The sequence below is a fragment of the Ranitomeya variabilis genome, chromosome 4 (assembly GCF_051348905.1).
Source record: "Ranitomeya variabilis isolate aRanVar5 chromosome 4, aRanVar5.hap1, whole genome shotgun sequence".
Classification (NCBI taxonomy): Eukaryota; Metazoa; Chordata; class Amphibia; order Anura; family Dendrobatidae; genus Ranitomeya; species Ranitomeya variabilis.
In genome coordinates, this window is record NC_135235.1 from 401173638 (window position 1) to 401194211 (window position 20574).

The 20574-nt window shown below is 45.0% G+C and overlaps 1 protein-coding gene across 3 annotated transcripts in view; it reads right to left on the reverse strand.

Annotated features, from left to right (window-relative positions):
- The window catches only part of LOC143764906 (uncharacterized), a 92533-nt gene that overhangs the window by 21966 nt on the left and 49993 nt on the right, over positions 1-20574 (reverse strand). For 2 of the 3 annotated variants that reach the window (XM_077251004.1, XM_077251002.1), the window contains exon 4: positions 1449-1572. The exons of the other annotated variant lie outside the window; for it this stretch is intronic. In XM_077251004.1, the coding sequence (XP_077107119.1) occupies positions 1449-1572 (124 nt within the window). The remainder of the gene's footprint in view (positions 1-1448; positions 1573-20574) is intronic. 3 annotated transcript variants of the gene reach the window in all.

Sequence of the window (20574 nt, forward strand, 5' to 3'; positions counted from 1 at the left end):
CCAGGTATTTATGTTTGCTGTTAGTCTGCACATACGCCAGTCTGGTGCGTGGGTACACCCCATTGCGTGGTTTGTAATAACCGCGCGCGCCTGAAGGGCACGCAATCACTCGTTCAACACTAAAAACGGACCACAGACATTGCCTGTGGTCGTGTGACACTATCCAGCCTTTTTTGAAGGATATCTAAGACCCTGTGGCGTACTGCTAACAGAGGCAGACCATGCGACTACTATGGTACACCTAGCCTCCCCTGTATGGTATCGCACTTTCAGCTGTATCAGCATCCTGAGTGCCAATACAGTTGAAAGCAATGATGGAACAGGGAGCTGTCAGCTCCCTCCTCTGTGCATCTGACATCCTAGCGCAGCGATTACGTCACTACATCATGCCCACTGTGCAGAACTTCAGACCACACATTGCAAGACCAGAGCAGCAGAGGGAACAAGGGCAGATGAGTATTTTTCTTTCTTTAAATGAATGGGAGCCCTTATACAGTATGCAGGGGGTCATTATACAGTATGGAGGTTTGTGTGGGGGCCATTACGCAGTTTATAGTCCTATGTGGGACCATTATACTGTTTGGAGGGCTATGTGGGGGCCATTATACAATGTGGAGTGTTGTGACCATCATACTATGTGGAGGTTTTGGTAGGGGCCATCATACTGTTTGGGGACCATTATACTATACGGAGGGCTGGGTCGGGTCTAATATACTGTGTTAGGGTCACTGTAGGGGTATCATACTTTGGGCGGAAAGTGTAAAGTAGCATCATCATACTGTGCGTGCGCAGGATAATGTGTGAAAATTCAAAAGAGGGGTGTCATACTTTGTTTGGGGGGCACTTTAATTGGAATCATACTTTATGGGGGCCAGGAAAGGGGAATCAGTTTGGTGCTCATGTCCTGTGCAGTCTCTTCTCATAGAGAGATTCTGGCTTGTCTCTCTGTCTGCAGCTCCAATACAATCCACTCTGGTAATTTCATTTCGCCCAACTGACTGACTAAGGTAAACACCAAGCCTGGTTATATGCAGAGCTATCCAGGTGCACCTAATCACAACCTTTGGTGCTAGGATTTAACCCTAGCCTACCTGGCTTTGCTACGGTATGTGCATGTATATAAATTAGCATATTTTTGTATGCTGCCTGTGAGAGCACACAATAAAGATTTAATGGACTCTAGAGCATTGGCATTTCTTGAAGGGCTTTTCACACCATAGACATCTCAACAAGATGAGTGGCTATCATATGCAGAGACAAATAGTTGGTTGATTCCCATTAAAGTATATGGGAGTCACAGAAAAATAATTTAAAATACAAAGGTATATTTTTTGAGGAACCAACAGCACAAAAATATCCTTATTTTTCAGCCTGAAAGGGTCTACATCTATAGAAACGATCAGACTATTTTTCATAGTGCATCCCGAGTTAAGTATCACATGCCTTACCTGGCACAGATGGAGGTGTATGGTTGTCTATCATTACATCCTTGTACAGATCCTTGTGTCCTTCTATATACTCCCACTCCTCCATAGATAAATGGACAGTGACATCCTGACACCTTACAAGAACCTGACACACAATGATACAGTCATTAGAAAGACGCAATTTCTTATCCTGCACTATTTTGGAGGAAATTTCAAGTTTAAAAGTCATATCTAAAATTGTGCAAATTTGTGACATCTGTTTCTCACTCCAAATAGAAGAAAGGAACACGTTGGCAAGATGTAAATGCACTATCAACGGTCAAGAAAGGCACACCTTAGCAAAGCTAAAGAAGGTAGAAGGCATCAAAACTGTAAAAAAATTGCAAATGCACCATTACATAAATCAGGCACAATTCTTAAAGGGGGTGATCTGAAATTAAAGTTGATTTTAATCCTAAATCTCTATCTATGAAATGAAATAATCTATTCTCTTTTCTAATATAACATATTTTTCAGACTATAAGATGCACCTTACCATAAGGTACAGCCCAAGTTTAGACAGCAGAAAATAGGAAAAACATTGTTCCCTATTAATTAAAACTTCCCCGGCACTGTAAAGTGGAGGGGTCATTATCACTAATTTTAATGTGCTAGGGTAGAATAGGGAGGTAATAAATTTATTGTCAGTGTCTTTCTGCAGTGCTATACACACAACACACATATACATACACACACAGCTCTGCTACATACACATATAGAAAAACACACAGCTGGTCTACATGCGCATATAGATATACACACAGCAATGCTACATGTGCACATAGAGACACACAGCACTGCTACATGTGCATATATAGACACATACAGTTCTGCTACATGTGCATATAGAGAAATACACACAGTTCTGCTACATTTGCATATATACATTAATACACAGCTCTGCTGCACGCACATATAGACATACAGAGCTCTGCTACATGCACATAGACAAACAGAGCTCTGCTACATGCATACTACATGCACATATAGACATACACAGCTCTGCTACATGCACATTACATGCACATAGACCAGACCTGGGCAAGATGCGGCCCGCCGGCCGCATACGGCCCGCCTGATGATTTTAAACGGCCCGCCAGCTAGCTATCACTTCTGACAGCCGCCCCCGGCACCGCTCGGCCAGACGCTTCTGAGGAGGACCGCTGGCGGCTGGAGTGAAGGCCCCGAGCTCATCCACATGCTGTCGGAACTGTATGCGCTGTGTCAGGATGTGATTGACACAGCATCAGGAGCCATTGGCTCCCGGCTGTGTCAATCATTCTTGTGACCGGAGGCAGCATTATGCCACCAGTCAAAAGAGGCTGAGCTCCGCATCGGCCCTGTACGTCACGTGCAATGTGAGCAGCAGAGCCGGGTTGATCACTGGTTTATCGGTGGTGGCGGCCATCTTCCCGAGGCCGCGCATGCGCAGATGGAGTGCTCTGCTTCTCGGGGCTTCAGGAAAATGGCCGCGGGAGGCCGCACGTGCGCAGATGGAGATCGCGGCGGCCATTTTCCTGAAGCCGAGTTTGCAGATTTAGATCTCGGCTTCAGGAAAATGGCCGCCGCGATCTCCATCTGCGCATGCGCGGCCATTTTCCTGAAGCCCCGTGAAGCAGAGCACTCCATCTGCTCACGCGCGGCCTCGGGAAGATGGCCGCTGCCACCGATATTCAACCCGGCTCTGCTGCTCACATTGCATTCCGGGCCGCTGCGTCACCTCACCGGTGGAAGGGACCCTGCGCACGCCATACCGCACCTCTGCCATCGCCACACCACTGCTGCAACCCCCCCATGGACACCAGGCCGTGGCGTCGCCCACCTAAGCAGGAAGGGACCCTGCTCAGATGCACGCCACATCGCATCACCCCACCTCTGCCGACAGCATGCCTCCTGTGACCCTGCTCTGCCACCGCCAGCCCTCAGGTAAGATACTGTAAATTCGGACAATAAGACGGACCCCCATCTTATAAAAAATCTTTTTTTCTGCAATTTTCACCCCTAATTTGGGGTGCGCCTTATGGTCTGGTGCATCTTATAGTCTGAAAAAAACGGTAATTATATTAGTTCGGCCCTATAAAACCATCCCAATTTCTCATGCGGCCCCATGGCAAAATTAATTGCCCACCCCTGGCATAGACATACACAGCTCTGCTACATGCACATATAGACATACACACACATACATAACTACATCCTGGAGTTCCTAATCGAGACCCGGAAGGAGGCTGCAGCAGAGCATTTACAGAACCTTCCACATGATTAACTCAAGCACCTTTCGAGTCATGTGATCAGTCACATGACCGAGAAGGTCCTGGAATTACTAATGCAGAAGGACCTGCAACTGCTCAGTTCCTGCAGCCTCCATTCATTCCCGGTAGCTTCCTCTCCTGCTCTGTACCGATCACCTACATCAGTGTCAGACAGAAGGAGAGACTGCAGCTATCTCTGTGATAGGGAATGATGAAACACACTTCTTAACAAGAATTTTTCTTGTTAAAAAAGCGTCTTACAGTCTGAAAAATACCGTACTTTAATTAAAAATCCCTTTTTTTATTTTACTTCTGTTTTGATAACGTTTTGTTTCAGTATCCTAGTGCATGATGGGTTACTCAAATGAGACATCATCAGGTGGAAGGACTTGTAGTGAGTGCTGTAGTCTCTGTCCCCACCATGAAACAAAGCATCATCAGTGTCGTCTGTTACGTTGACTTGCTCTCTGCATTTCCCCCTTTTCAATGCGTACTGATAACTCATCACTTAACATTAGATCCAGTGGGGGAGTGCACTGTCACTTTGCATTGAAAAGGAATATCACGAAGGGAGCTGATACTGAGCATGTGTCAGAATTGAAAACCAGCAGATTCTCAGTAGAGCAGGGACTACAGTAGACTAGATCCTAAAAGGGATGTCATTGATGGTGATACATTTAAGGGTGAGGAAAGCAGTTGCGGCAGTGACCACAGCCTCTGCCAACCTGATGATGTACTATTTACCGTATATACTCGAGTATAAGCCGACCCGAGTATAAGCCGACCCCTCTAATTTTGCCACAAAAAACTGGGAAAACTTATTGACTCGAGTATAAGCCTAGGGTGGAAAATGCAGCAGGTACCGGTGAATTTCAAAATTAAAAATAGATACTCCATACCATTCATTATGGCCCCATAGATGCTCCACATAAAGCTGTGCCACATATAATGCTCTGCACCGTTCATTATGGCCCCATAGATGCTCCACATAAAGCTGTGCCATATATACAATGCTCTGCACTGTTGCCCCATAGATAGCTGTGCCATATATATAATGCTCTGCACCGTTGCCCCATAGCTGTGCCATATATATAATGCTCTGCACCGTTGCCCCATAGCTGTGCCATATATATAGTGCTCTGCACCGTTGCCCCATAGCTGTGCCATATATATAATGCTCTGCACCGTTGCCCCATAGCTGTGCCATATATATAGTGCTCTGCACCGTTGCCCCATAGCTGTGCCATATAGTGCTCTGCACCGTTGCCCCATAGCTGTGCCATATATAATGCTCTGCACCGTTGCCCCATAGCTGTGCCATATATATAGTGCTCTGCACCGTTGCCCCATAGCTGTGCCATATAGTGCTCTGCACCGTTGCCCCATAGCTGTGCCATATATATAATGCTCTGCACCGTTGCCCCATAGCTGTGCCATATAGTGCTCTGCACCGTTGCCCCATAGCTGTGCCATATATATAGTGCTCTGCACCGTTGCCCCATAGCTGTGCCATATAGTGCTCTGCACCGTTGCCCCATAGCTGTGCCATATAGTGCTCTGCACCGTTGCCCCATAGCTGTGCCATATATATAATGCTCTGCACCGTTGCCCCATAGCTGTGCCATATAGTGCTCTGCACCGTTGCCCCATAGCTGTGCCATATAGTGCTCTGCACCGTTGCCCCATAGCTGTGCCATATAGTGCTCTGCACCTTTCCCCCATAGCTGTGCCATATATATATAATGCTCTGCACCATTGCCCCATAGCTGTGCCATATATATAGTGCTCTGCACCGTTGCCCCATAGCTGTGCCATATAGTGCTCTGCACCGTTGCCCCACAGATGCTCCACATAAATATGTGACATTGCTGCTGCTGCAATAAAAAAAAAAAACACATACTCACCTCTCTTGCTTGCAGCTCCTCGGCGTCCCGTCCCGGCGTCTTTCTGCACTGACTGATCAGGCAGAGGGCGGTGCGCACACTATATGCGTCATCGCGCCCTCTGACCTGCACAGTCAGTGCGGAGAGACGCCGGGAAGATGGCGCGACACCCGGCGTGTGGAACGAGGACAGGTGAATATGTAATACTTACCTGCTCCCGGCGTCCCGCTCCTTCCCCCGGACAGCTGGTCTTCGGTGCCGCAGCCTCTTCCTCTATCAGCGGTCACCGGCACCGCTTCATTAGAGAAATGAATTATGCGGCTCCGCCCCTATGGGAGGTGGAGCAGCCTATTCATTTCTCTAATGAGCGGTCCCACGTGACCGCTCAGGGGAAGAGGCTGCGGCACCCGGAGACCGTGGTACGGGCAGGGGGAGCGACAGGAACGCCAGAACTAGGTGAGTATATGACAGTCCTCACCCGCCGACCCCACCACCGATCATGACTCGAGTATAAGCCGAGAGGGGCACTTTCAGCCCAAAAATTTGGGCTGAAAAGCTCAGCTTATACTCGAGTATATACGGTAAGTTTCCCAGCATGAATGGGGATTCTCAAATGAAACGTCATCAAAACAAAAGTGAAAAAAAAAACAGGGTAGAGAGAGAATGATAGGAACATTTTAGATAAGGTACATTAGAAAAGCAATTAGATTATTGCATTAAATAGACAGAAAGTTAGGATTAAAATCAACTTTAGTTTCATGGCTGCAATATATAAATATATAGAAAATTAAGTTTTAGGACTGTTATATACAAAAGGTGATGCTAGAGTCCTAGACTTCTCCCCTCCAAATTTCACGCTGAGTGATGTTGTAATTAACGATCTGAAGAATATGATAACACCCGTGCTCACTCCCACTTTAGGAAATAATACTTAGCGCATCAAGTGACAGTATACACCCCTGGTAGTGTAAATCAACAATCATGCAAAACAGAAAAAGAAAAATATATGTGCCACTGCACTAAATGGATGCACACTAATATTAACAAAACTACTTGAGAAAGGAAACTGAAAAAAAAAGCAATTGATGGTCAAAAATACTATAGAAAAGAGATCAATTACTATTCAATTGTGAGCGTTATTTCAGTATACCACCCACAGGCAGTATAACCAAAAGCCCAACAGGGACTTCAAAATAAAATAAAAATGCAGAGAGACCAAACAGGTTATATACAGGTGCTTCTCACAAAATTAGAATATCATCAAAAAGTTAGTTTATTTCAGGTCTTCAATACAAAAAGTGAAACTCATATATAGCGTCATTACAAACAGAGTGACCGATTTCAAGTGTTTATTTCTGTTAGTGTAGATGATTATGGCTTACAGCCAATGAAAACCCAAAAGTCATTATCTCAGTAAATTAGAATAATTAACAAAAACACCTGCGAAGGCTTCCTAAGAGTTTAAAAAGGTCCCTTAGTCTGTTTCAGTAGGCTCCACAATCATGGGGAAGACTGCTGACTTGACAGATGTCCAGAAGGCAGTCACTGACACACTCCACATGGAGGGTAAGCCACAAAAGGTCATTGCTAAAGAAGCTGGCTGTTCAGAGTGCTGTATCCAAGCATATAAATGGAAGGTTGAGTGGAAGGAAAAAGTGTGGTAGAAAAAGGTGCACAAGTAACCGGGATAACCGCAGCCTTGAAAGGATTGTTAAGAAAAGGCCATTCAAAAATTTGGGTGAGATTCACAAGGAGTGGACTGCTGCTGGAGTCATTGCTTCCAGAGCCACCACACACAGGCGTAGTATCCAGGACATGGGCTACAAGTGTCACATTCCTTGGGTCAAGCCACTCATGACCAATAGACAATGCCAGGAGCATCTTACCTGGACCAAGGAGAAAAAGAGCTGGACTGTTGCTCTGTGGTCCAGAGTGTTGTCAGATGACAGTAGATTTTGCATTTCATTTGGAAATCAAGGTCCCAGAGTCTGGAGGAAAAGTGGAGAGGCACACAATCCAAGCTGCTTGAAGTCTAGTGTGAAGTTTCCACAATCAGTGATGGTTTGGGGAGCTATGTCACCTGATGGTGTAGGTCCACTGTGCTTTATCAAGATCAACATCAGCGTAGCCATCTACAAGGAAATTTTAGAGTATTTCATGCTTCCCTCTGCCGACAAGCTTTTTGGAGATGGAAATTTCATTCTCCAGCAGGACTTGGCACCTGTCCACAATGCCAAAAGTACCCATACCTGGTTTAAAAACACCAGTATCAGTGTGTTTGATTGCCCGGAAAACTCGCCTGACCTTAACCCCATAGAGAATCTATGGGGTATTGTCAAGAGGAAGATGAGGGACACCAGACTCAACAATGCAGACAAGCTGGAGACTACTGTCAAAGCAACCTGGGCTTCCATAACACCTCAGCAGTGTCACAGGCTGATCGTCTCCATGCCACGCTGCACTGATGCAGTAATTGATGCAAAAGGAGCCCCAACGAAGTATTGAGCGCATTTACTGACCATATATTTCAGTAGACCAACATTACGGATTTTAAAATTATTTTTCAAGCTGGTGTTATAAAGTATTCTAATTTACTGAGATAATTACTTTGGGGTTTTCATTGGCTGTAAGCCATAATCATCAACATTAACAGAAATAAACACTTGAAATACATCACTCTGTTTGTAATTACTCTATATAATAGTTTCACTTTTGTATTGTAGAACTGAAATACAGTGGGTACGGAAAGTATTCAGACCCCTTTAAATGTTTCACTCTTTGTTTCATTGCAGCCATTTGGTAAATTCAAAAAAGTTCATTTTTTTCTCATTAATGTACACTCTGCACCCCATCTTGACTGAAAAAAAACAGAAATGTAGAAATTTTTGTATATTTATCAAAAAGAAAAACTGAAATATCACATGGTCACAAGTGTTCAGACCCTTTGCTCAGACACTCATATTTAAGTCACATGCTGTCCATTTCCTTGTGATTCTCCTTGAGATGGTTCTATTCCTGCATTGGAGTCCAGCTGTGTTTAATTAAACTGATAGGACTTGATTTGGAAAGGCACACACCTGTCTATATAAGACCTCACAGCTCACAGTGCATGTCAGACCAAATGAGAATCATGAGGTCAAAGGAACTGGCCAAGGATCTCAGAGACAGAATTGTGGCAAGGCACAGATCTGGCCAAGGTTACAAAAGAATTTCTGCAGGTTCCTAAGAGCACAGTGGCCTCCATAATCCTTAAATGGAAGAAGTTTGCGACTACCAGAAGTTTTCCTAGACCTGGCCGTCCAGCCAAACTGGGCAATCGTGGGAGAAGGAGAAGAGCCTTGGTGAGAGAGGTAAAGAAGAACCCCAAGATCACTGTGGCTGAGTTCCAGAGATGCAGTAGGGAGATGGGAGAAAGTTCCACAAAGTCAACTATCACTGCAGCCCTCCACCAGTCGGGCCACCAGTCGGGCCTTTATGGCAGAACTAGATGGCAGCCCGATTCTAAAGAATCGGGAGTTTAGAATCCATATATACTTTATTTATTCAAATGTAAGAATAATACAATTAATAAATAATAGTAAGAAAGAACAAAAAATGGCTGCACTCACCAGCTCTTGACAATTCTTGTTATTTAAGGTACAGTTACACAGGATCCATGAACATGCTTATGAGGGGAGTGATGAAAGACATCAGACAACAACTTTGCGTGTTGTGGCAAATGCCACAACAACGGTTCTTTGCTTAAGAACAATAATGTAAATAATAAATAATATGTATCAATAACTATGTATATTGGTATGTTCTATGACATTTTAAAATATTTCATTATTATGTGGAAAAGCTCTTAGTACCCATACTGGCGCATACTTGTGTGCCCATCAGGTATTTTCACAGTAATTTTACATCTGATGGGTTGGTATGAAACGTTTTTAATCATCTCTTGGGCTTAGCTAAGCCTTCATTTTAAATAACTCTAATAAGTACAACAGAAATAAAAGCCTTTTTGTGTATCCAAATTTTTTGTGTTTATTTTTACAGAAGTGTAAAACTTAAGAAATCAACGTTCATAGTACACCGATGGGCTAATATAAGCATGCCCATCAACCACATCATGGTAGCCTTTGAACTGATGGGTCCTAACTAACTGATTCCTATTTCTTAATACTCAAACCTCTTTCACATCTGCATGTTTCTGATATTTGCAGAAGTAATGTTAAAAACAATACAACTTCCACACTTGGCACCAAAGAACTGACCTACAACACACTTTCAGCAAGTGCCATGCAATGTAGATGAAGCTTGGAGTTAACTTGCAGTAAATGCGGCAAACGCGGCTTCGACAATTGCATTAAATGCAGCCACAACAAAAACACTGGTAAGTGGAGATTTTGTGGCGAAAACTGCAGAAACCACATGTGCCGCACCTGCCGCAAGTGAAGTACAAATTCCGTATACATTGCATGCAACTTACAGCAAGAGTGGCGTGGGTCAGCCCTTAGGCAGGAAGTGCAGAAATAGCCTTTTTTCCACCATAAATTCTCCAAATAGCAGAAAAATGTTGATGTGAAAGCAAAATCTCTATTCTTTCCCTATCTATCTAAATATGTACCTATCTATATATCTATTTCTATGTACAGAACACACCTGGAGATAGAGATGTGTGTGAACAGCCATCCCACCCGTCTCTTACCTGTTCACAAAAACCTCACCCTTTTTAAAAACAAAATGAAATCTCTCAGCAGCTATACTGCTGGAGCTTCAAATACAGGTTCCTATCACCAAATACAGGCATTTGGATGATACACATCTTACATCTTGTACTTAATGTGTGTTCTACTTACCTATAAAAATATGTATTGATATATCATATTTCTAAATTTATGTAGATATGATATAGAGTTATTAACCCTATATGCTAATGAGTACGTATGTTATATACGTATCTATATATATAATTGTCTAAGGGTTTTTCCGTCTGTCTGTCTGTCTGTCTTTCTGTCTGTCTGTCTGTCTGTCCTGGAAATCCCGCGTCTCTGATTGGTTGAGGCCGCCAGGCCTCGACCAATCAGAGACGGGCACAGCATGGCGACGATGATGTCATAAAGGTTGCCTCGACCAATCAGTGACGGGCACAGTCTGCCGTGAATTCGCCTCGACCAATCAGCGACGGGCACAGTATCGACGTAGATGTCATAATGGTTGCCATGGCGACGATGATGTCATAAAGGTTGCCTCGACCAATCAGCGACGGGCACAGTCTGCCGCGAATTCTGGAATCATCATTGTCCATATACTACGGGGACATGATGCATATTCTAGAATACCCGATGCATTAGAATCGGGCCACAGTCTAGTTTCCTACATAAGTACTTAAAATCTATAAGTCTATGGCTACACTAATTTTTTTTTGTTTTTGTTTTTTTTCCTTATCTCTATACATAGAATTTGCCTATTGCTGTCTATGTTATTAGAAAAACTGAATAATGAAAAAAAAGAAAAGTAACTTTAAACTAAAATATTTTTGTAGATAATATTACGTGTGAAGACTTTAGTACTATCAGCCAATAATTGTCCTTGAAGTGGTGTATTAACCACTTTAACCCTCACATTGCAACATTGCTTCACCCTGGAAAAAGCAACATACAATTGACCATGGGCAAAAGCAGGTTCTGGTAGATAAATGCCAACTCGATGGAGGGTCTGGCCTTGAGATTTATTTATGGTCATTGCAAATGCGGGCTTGATGGGAAATTGTCTCCGTCTTAATTTAAAAGGTAATCCAGTCTCTGATGGACACAAATCAATTCGTGGAATGAATACCACATTTCCTGCTGCTGACCCACTAATTACTTTAGCCAGTATGATATTGGCATGTAAGGCAGTGACAATGAGCCGCGTACCATTGCAGAGACCTTTGTTCGTGTTCAGATTACGTAATAACATGACAATGGTGCCAATTTTAAGTTTCAGCCGATGTGAAGGCATTCCAGTTGGTGTTAGTGAATTCAAAAACTCAAGTGGGTATTGATCGAGGTCATCAGCTTCATCAGGATCGATGGAATCATCACTGATATATTCAGTATAGTCACCTATCAATAAATCCATGACTTGGGAATTGACTTTCTCAACGTCCTCATTTTTTGGACATAAAATTGCATGAGATGCAGCTGTATTTATGCTTTCGGTGTCATTCACATCAATACAAAGATTATCTCCAAAAATTTCAATTATTAAAGAGCCAGTGCATACCATGTCTGGAGGAATTTCAATTACATCATCTCCAAGGTTATGTTCATTAGATAGTTCACCATTTCCCAGTTGAAGCAACCAACTGCTGTAGTGAGGATCAATGGAGCGCATGTTGTTAATAAGTGGCAGGCGAGTAAAATGTTGCCAGTGTTGTGAATATTTTATACAGCTCTCTACAACATCAGTTCTTGTCCCATGAGGGATGACAGGAAGACATTGTCTAAAGTCGCCTCCAAAAACAATCACTTTACCTCCAAACGGTGTTTTTTCTTTGTGAGCTACATTTGTTGTCATGACATCACGTAAAACTCTATCAATGACATGCAATGCATATTTGGATAGCATTGTGCACTCATCAATAATAAAAAGTTTAGTGCTGTGCAAATCTTTTGCTGCATTGGTATCATTCTTAATCCTGGAAACAGATGTTTCATTCACAGGAATTGGAATCCCATAAAGAGAATGAATGGTTCGTCCACCTTGTAGCAAGTTGGCGGCAATTCCAGTAGTGGCAGCAGGTGACACAATGTCTCCTTGTCCTCTTAGCTGATGTAGGAGTAGATGATATAGGTACGTTTTTCCGCTGCCACCAGGACCATCAAGGAAAAAACACTTTGCTGTAGAATTAGTGTCTTCTAAAGCTTGAGTGATAGCATCAAAAGCAAAAAGTTGGTCCTCATTTAGAGTAGCTTTCATTTCAGCAGCTGCTGATAACTCATAATCTTTATCATACTGTGGGAGGAGGTGTTGTTTCTTGACTGGACGTGGCAAATTAAAATCAGTATAAGTTTTGCCATGAGCTTTAAGAACATGTTGGACATCTGTCATAGCATAGCCTTCACAATTGACACACTCCAGAGTGTCGGAGTGGTATGCATAGCAGTAGTCTTCTACAAAGTGTTCCTTAAATTCATCCCATAAGTCCCGAGGTTTAGCTGGAGGACCAAAAATACAAATGTAGGCAAACATGTCACGTAGCTGTGCTGGCATGTTGAGAATACTGGCATCAAGTAATGTATTTCTCCACAGACTATCATCAAATAGTAAGCCAAGAGCTAATGCCGCATCTTTGAAGGTTTCATGTGTGACTCCGTGTACAGTTTTTATGCTGTCAAAACTGGTTGCACCTTTGACATGTAACAATAACAATCTTAAATAGTAGCGTTCTTGGTCTTTCACACTGACAGTATACATTCGTCCAATCACAGAACCACCTGCTCGCTTTCTAACTTCCCAAGAACCTTCTTTCCAAACATAGTTTTCGGGAATTTCACGGTATAAATAAATATGAGCATGATGGTCGTTCTGATTAAGCTTGAAGTAGGCCATAAGTGTAGAATTTTGATGCAGCTTTTGTTTGATGTTTCCAATAGAGTCATCCTCATGAAAATAGAGTGGCTCAGAATGCGGTAGATGTACAGCAAGGCGAATGATGCTATGAGATTGTTTATGCATTGGATATGAGAATATTCGCCAAGCTGCCTCTGGTGCACTGACATATCTTGAATCCATGAATTGGTGTGTTTCATCATGTTGGATGTTAGTCTGGCAGATTTCAAGATTGGCTTTATCATGTCCTTTGTAGACGTATTTAAATAAATATTTCACAGCCTGAATGGAACCACAAACTTCGACATTTATATGGCACTTGTATTTTAATAGCAGGAACGGATTATATGGAACCACCCACGAATTGTCAATCATGTTAGAATGGTGTTGAAAAGATGGGCCAAAGTGTCTGCGATAAGTAGGATAGGCGTCCTTAGCTATGATGGTTCTTGGTTGCAAATCTTTAGGGAAACCTTTTGTACACTTCCCCAGATCCATACAGGGAGAATTTGGGTTGTGTTCTCCACACGGACTATGAATCATATGTTGGAGAACAATTTTATGGAGCTGAGGGTAGTGGGTAGGATTGGGAATTTCAGCCCACACTGTATTGTCTATGTCCTCCTCAGTCCTTAATTTGGAGTTGCTGTCCAGAATAATCAAAATGTGAGCGTGTGGAAGGCCACGTTTTTGAAATTCAATTACATGAACCATAGCGCAAACTTTCCCAAATAATCCGTTGTTAATGTCTTTTAAGAGTGCTTCCAGTTTTATTTTGAAAACACGTGCCACCAAATCAGGTCTATGTTCCACACGCTGCCAAGGTTCCAAATTCTCAGTAATCTCATTCCATTTCGGATTACAGGTCATGGTGATGAATAGATCAGGACGACCATATTTAGTCACAATAGCCATGGCATCCTGGTACCGCTGCTGCATATTCCTGGGACTGCCTTCAAACGAAGATGGTAAAATGACCGTTTTTCCAATGGGGATGCCCTTCTCAATGGATTTTTTCTGGAGATGTTCCTGGAGTACACAATAATCCTCTACTTTCAAATCCTTTTGGTGTTGACGGATATAATTTAGGCGATTTGCCTCGATTTTCACATAAGCATCCACTAAGTACTGCTGAGTGAGTTTGCCACCATTCAGGAGTGGATTAAACTGATTACGGACAGACAGCACATAGCAGTAATATTGCAGTTGTGTAACTCTGCATGGACTTTGCCCTTGTTGCTTGAGGCCACCATGCCAGCCCTGGTCTCCGTAAGGGAAAAATAAAGGATAGAGTAAAGCATCTAAATTACTGTGTAGAATGCTGACCTGTTGTGTTCTTGGCGCCAAAGGATTTTTGGGGTCCGGTTGTAAATGTATTAAAATATCACGATTAAATGGTGGCTCTCCATTGTCATTTTCAAATACGACAGCAACTTCATTGACAGTTGGATTATTATATCGGCGAGGGTCTTGATTCCGATCTTGTTTAAGGGCCATGATGATATTTGGCATGAGAGTGCCATTAGCTTCAGCTTTAAGATGTTCTTCATGTTCCACATCTCATAACATTTTGTAGGCAGCAACAAAGGGATTCACATTGTCTAACTGAAGAGCAATTATACTCATCAAAGTGGGATGACATTTTTGATTTTGTTCACAGTTTAAACGTTGTTCATTCGCGGTAGCGGTATCCAAAATATACAGTGGGGCATAAGCTGGAACTTGATCATCACTGGGATGTAGGGTTCCAGTACGATGATATATTTGTCCATGTATACGGAAACAGTAAGGGCCATGTCCAGGTGGAGGGGATATATTGGCACCCATGGAGGCGAAAGCAAATGAGCTGTTAATACTACGAATATTTTCCATGAGATTCTTACTGAACTCACTCTCCCCTGTCAGCAATCGTTTAAAGACCTCGGGATATTGGGGTATAGGTATATGCACTTTACTCTTGTGACAACACAGAGTAAAATTTTTATCTGCTGGTATCTCAGCATTAAAATGTAATGCTTGACAATGTTCACATAAATAGTTCATAGGACCACAGGAGTGTTCTACTATGGTACTGTCATCATTAGTAAAACCTGTAGGATGTTGAGGTACAGGTTGTGGTAACGGAGCATTGGAATGTTTCTTTAAGCCAACATATATAAAGCGTGGACCTGGTAGAGGATCTTCACTGTCCACAGATTCAATCACTGAGGAGTTGGAAGGTGTATCGTGGTTTATTAATATGGAGGTGCAAGCGGTTTTTTTGCGCCGTTCACGGCGTGCACCAGCTGCATTTGGTAATGGTTTGTTTGTTGCCTTAGAAGAGTCAGGTGTGAAGCATGTCTTATAAGCAGACTTAACGGTGTACAGGCGACGGCGTTTATCATTTGGAGTGTAAGTAAGACAGTGTTTGCGCTTACGTGCAGATTTACCAACGGTTAAAGGAGCTTCAGGCTGCACACATTCTATGAATGGAGACAAAGAAGCTGTATTGTGGGCAGAATCTATGACTGAGGACGTGGAAATATTATGTTTGCAACGTTGAGAGCGTGCAGCAGCAGTTTTATTACTTAATCGATTAGTTTTGTCCTCAAAAGACTCATTAGTAATGCGTTTATTGCAAGCAGCATTAACAGTGTCCAGGCGCTTCTGTCTGTCCTCTGTAGTCTCGTTAGCACGCTGTTTGCGCTTACGTGCGGCATCGGCGGCTTTTCGCTCTGCGTCATTGGTATACTTATTATCAGACCTGATGTTACGTGCGCCATCAGCAGCTTTGGGCTCTGTGTCATTAGTATACTTAACAGTGTCCAGGCGCTTGCATCTATCCTCTGTACTCTTGTTAGCACGCTGTTTGCGCTTACGTGCAGCATCGGTGTCTTTTCGCTGTGCGTCATTGGTATACTTATTATCAGACCTGATGTTACGTGCGCCATCAGCAGCTTTGGGCTCTGTGTCATTAGTATACTTAACAGTGTCCAGGCGCTTGCATCTCTCCTCTGTACTCTTGTTAGCACGCTGTTTGCGCTTACGTGCAGCATCGGTGGCTTTTCGCTCTGCATCATTACCATACTTTATATCACACTTGATCTTACGTGCGCCATCAGCAGCTTTGGACTCTGTGTCATTAGTATACTTAACAGTATCCAGGCGCTTGCATCTATCCTCTGTACTCTTGTTAACACGCTGTTTGCGCTTACGTGTGGCATCGGCGGCTTTTCGCTCTGCATCATTACCATACTTTATATCAGACCTGATCTTACGTGCGCCATCAGCAGCTTTACACTCTGTGTCATTAGTATACTTAACAGTATCCAGGCGCTTCCATCTATCCTCTGTACTCTTGTTAACACGCTGTTTACGCTTACGTGCGGCATCGGCGGCTTTTCGCTCTGCATCATTACCATACTTTATATCAGACCTGATCTTACGTGCGCCATCAGCAGCTTTGGACTCTGTGTCATTACTATACTTAACAGTGTCCAGGCGCTTGCATCTATCCTCTGTACTCTTGTTAGCACGCTGTTTACGCTTACGTGCGGCATCGGCGTCTTTTTGCTCTGCATTATTAGTATATTTTATATCAGACCTAATCTTACGTGCGCCATCAGCAGCTTTGGGCTCTGTGTCATTAGTATCCTTACTATTAGAGCTCATGTTGGCTAAGCTAAACAGCTTTAAGCGTGGTGGTGGCAAACAACAGGTTAATAAGAGGCAGTGTCAGGTAGTAGGAAAATAGCCAGTTAATAATAGGCAATAGTTCTTTGCAGGAATACAGATATTAATAAATAGGCAGTTTATATTGCAGACAAATTGCTGGGCAATAATGGACAATGTCCTTATGTGGCAAATAATAGAGCAATATACCCAGTGTGGCAAAGAAGAGGTTAATAAACGGCAGTCTCTCAGTATAACAGTCAGTGAATAATAGGCAGTATATGGAGAAAACACCAAACAAAAGTTCAAAATTGGTGTGAAAATGTCACTGAACCACTTCACAACTAAATATATATAGTTTTGGTAAATGGTATTATCATTTTTTTGACGAAATTCGGCAGGAGCTTGAAGAGCGACGTCACTGGGACCGCCTCCACGCAGTAGAAACTTGCTGTGAGGTAAAAATTCAAAAATCACACCAAAATGGCGGGCGGAGTGTGTCACAGTACGGCACATTTCTGATTGGTCGCTCGCGGCAGGCGGCAACCAATCAGAAAAGTGCCGCGCACCACGAAGGCATATATCTTTGTCCACCCTGAGCGGGTGTAGGACGCTGGTGACGTCACTTATCTCCGGACATTATCTCCGGACAAAGCCACGGAAGTTGGCACAAATTGCCGGAAGTAGTATTCTAGGCAATTATATATTAGATTTTAATGTTATCAGTGTTTACCTTTGAACGTTTATATTGTATTGTCCTGTCACCAGCCATGTGTACGATTATCGGCCGAAAGCCTCTCTGGAACCAATAATCACCCCATGTAAAGGTATCTTTATAAGTTAAAGATTCAGAATACTATGACTTTTATCATATCCTGAACAGTCAAGTTTTTTATGAACCGTTAAGGTTTTCTGGTTGAAGTAAAAAAAACTCTGAGTGTTTACAGTTTGAAACCATAAAATGTTGAAAAATTATGTCATTCTTGAGTATATCACTCAATGGTGCTCATAAACGTGTCAAATTTGATCTATAATATACTTTAATATACGTTACTTTAATCTTTAATATACTTAAGAACAGGGCCCCAGACATCACACAGGGGGTCTGAAACACCGCACAGTGGTCCAAAATATCGCTGTGCTCTGCCTGGGGCCCCATATGCTGCCTGGGGCCCCTGTGCTCTGCCTGGGGCCCCATATGCTGCCTGGGGCCCCTGTGCTCTGCCTGGGGCCCCTGTGCTCTGCCTGGGGCCCCATGTTCTGCCTGGGGCCCCTGTGCTCTGCCTGGGGCCACTGTGCTCTGCCTGGGGCCCCATATGCTGCCTGGGGCCCCTGTGCTCTGCCTGGGGCCCCATATGCTGCCTGGGGCCCCTGTGCTCTGCCTGGGGCCCCATAGGCTGCCTGGGGCCCCTGTGCTCTGCTTGGGGCCCCTGTGCTCTGCCTGGGGCCCCATGTTCTGCCTGGGGCCACTGTGCTCTGCCTGGGGCCCCATAGGCTGCCTGGGGCCCCTGTGCTCTGCCTGGGACCACTGTGCTCTGCCTGGGGCCCCATATGCTGCCTGGGGCCCCTGTGCTCTGCCTGGGGCCCCATGTTCTGCCTGGGGCCCCTGTGCTCTGCCTGGGGCCACTGTGCTGTGCCTGGGGCCCCTGTGCTCTGCCTGGGGCCCCATGTTCTGCCTGGGGCCACTGTGCTCTGCCTGGGGCCCCATAGGCTGCCTGGGGCCCCTGTGCTCTGCCTGGGGCCCCATATGCTGCCTGGGGCCCCTGTGCTCTGCCTGGGGCCACTGTGCTCTGCCTGGGGCCCCTGTGCTCTGCCTGGGGCCCCATGTTCTGCCTGGGGCCCCTGTGCTCTGCCTGGGGCCACTGTGCTGTGCCTGGGGCCCCTGTGCTCTGCCTGGGGCCCCATGTTCTGCCTGGGGCCACTGTGCTCTGCCTGGGGCCCCATAGGCTGCCTGGGGCCCCTGTGCTCTGCCTGGGACCACTGTGCTCTGCCTGGGGCCCCATATGCTGCCTGGGGCCCCTGTGCTCTGCCTGGGGCCACTGTGCTCTGCCTGGGGCCCCATATGCTGCCTGGGGCCCCTGTGCTCTGCCTGGGGCCCCATATGCTGCCTGGGGCCCCTGTGCTCTGCCTGGGGCCCCTGTGCTCTGCCTGGGGCCCCATGTTCTGCCTGGGGCCACTGTGCTCTGCCTGGGGCCCCATATGCTGCCTGGGGCCCCTGTGCTCTGCCTGGGGCCCCATATGCTGCCTGGGGCCCCTGTGCTCTGCCTGGGGCCCCTGTGCTCTGCCTGGGGCCCCATATGCTGCCTGGGGTCCCTGTGCTCTGCCTGGGGCCCCTGTGCTCTGCCTGGGGCCCCATGTTCTGCCTTTGGCCACTGTGCTCTGCCTGGGGCCCCATAGGCTGCCTGGGGCCCCTGTGCTCTGCCTGGGACCACTGTGCTCTGCTTGGGGCCCCATATTCTGCCTGGGGCCCCTGTGCTCTGCCTGGGGCCACTGTGCTCTGCCTGGGGCCCCATATGCTGCCTGGGGCCCCTGTGCTCTGCCTGGGGCCCCATATGCTGCCTGGGGCCCCTGTGCTCTGCCTGGGGCCCCATAGGCTGCCTGGGGCCCCTGTGCTCTACCTGGGACCACTGTGCTCTGCCTGGGGCCCCATATGCTGCCTGGGGCCCCTGTGCTCTGCCTGGGGCCACTGTGCTCTGCCTGGGGCCCCATATGCTGCCTGGGGCCCCTGTGCTCTGCCTGGGTGTAGGACACTGGTGACGTCACTTAGCTCCGGACATTAGCTCCGGACATTAGCTCCGAACATTATCTCCGAACATTAGCTCCGGACAAAGCCACGGAAGTTGGCACAAATTGCAGGAAGTAGTATTCTAGGCAATTATATATTAGATGGCCCGACGGAAGCCTCTCCTCAGTGCAACACATATGAAAGCCAGCACAGAGTTTGCTAAAAAAAAAAAAACACATGAAGGACTCCCATACTATGAGAAATAAGATTCTCAAGTCTGATGAGACGAAGATAGACCATTTTGGTGATACATATAAACAAAAAGGAGGAAGTCCAGTCACCAGCAAAATGACGTATTAGGTAGAGGAAAATTAGGCCATTATTTAAAAAAAAACCTCTGTCCTTTATTGTAATTTCTCAAAAACATCTTGCTTACGCTGTTTCAGACCACACAGGGTCTTTAGTCATGAGACGAAGATAGATCTTTTTGGTGATTAATTCTAAGCGGTATGTGTGGAGAAAACCAGGCATTGCTCATCACCTGCCCAATACAAACCCTACAGTGAAACATGGTGGTGGCAGCATTATGCTATGGGGGTGTTTTTCAGCTGCAGGGACAGGACAACTTGTTGCCATTGATGGAAACATGAATGCGGCCAAGTACAGAGATAAAAGTCAAAATCGTCACTACACCTGTAGATAAATTCCGAAAGGGGTATAATTTCCAAAAAGGGGTCACTTGAGGGGGGATTCTGCACTTCTAGCAATTAAGGGCTCTGTATATGAAGTCTGTAAACTATTCTAGCAAAATCTGCGCTCCAGGATATAAATAGCGCTCCCTCCCTCCCGAGTCTCGCCGTGTGGGTAAGCTGTACTGTACATATGGGGTATTTCCACATTCAGCAGAAATTGTGGGACAAATTTTGGTTTATTTTTTACCCAGTGTGAAAATGTAAAATCTGGGGCTAAAACTAAATATTGGTAGTAAAAATGTAATTATTTTTTCTTCACTGTCCAAA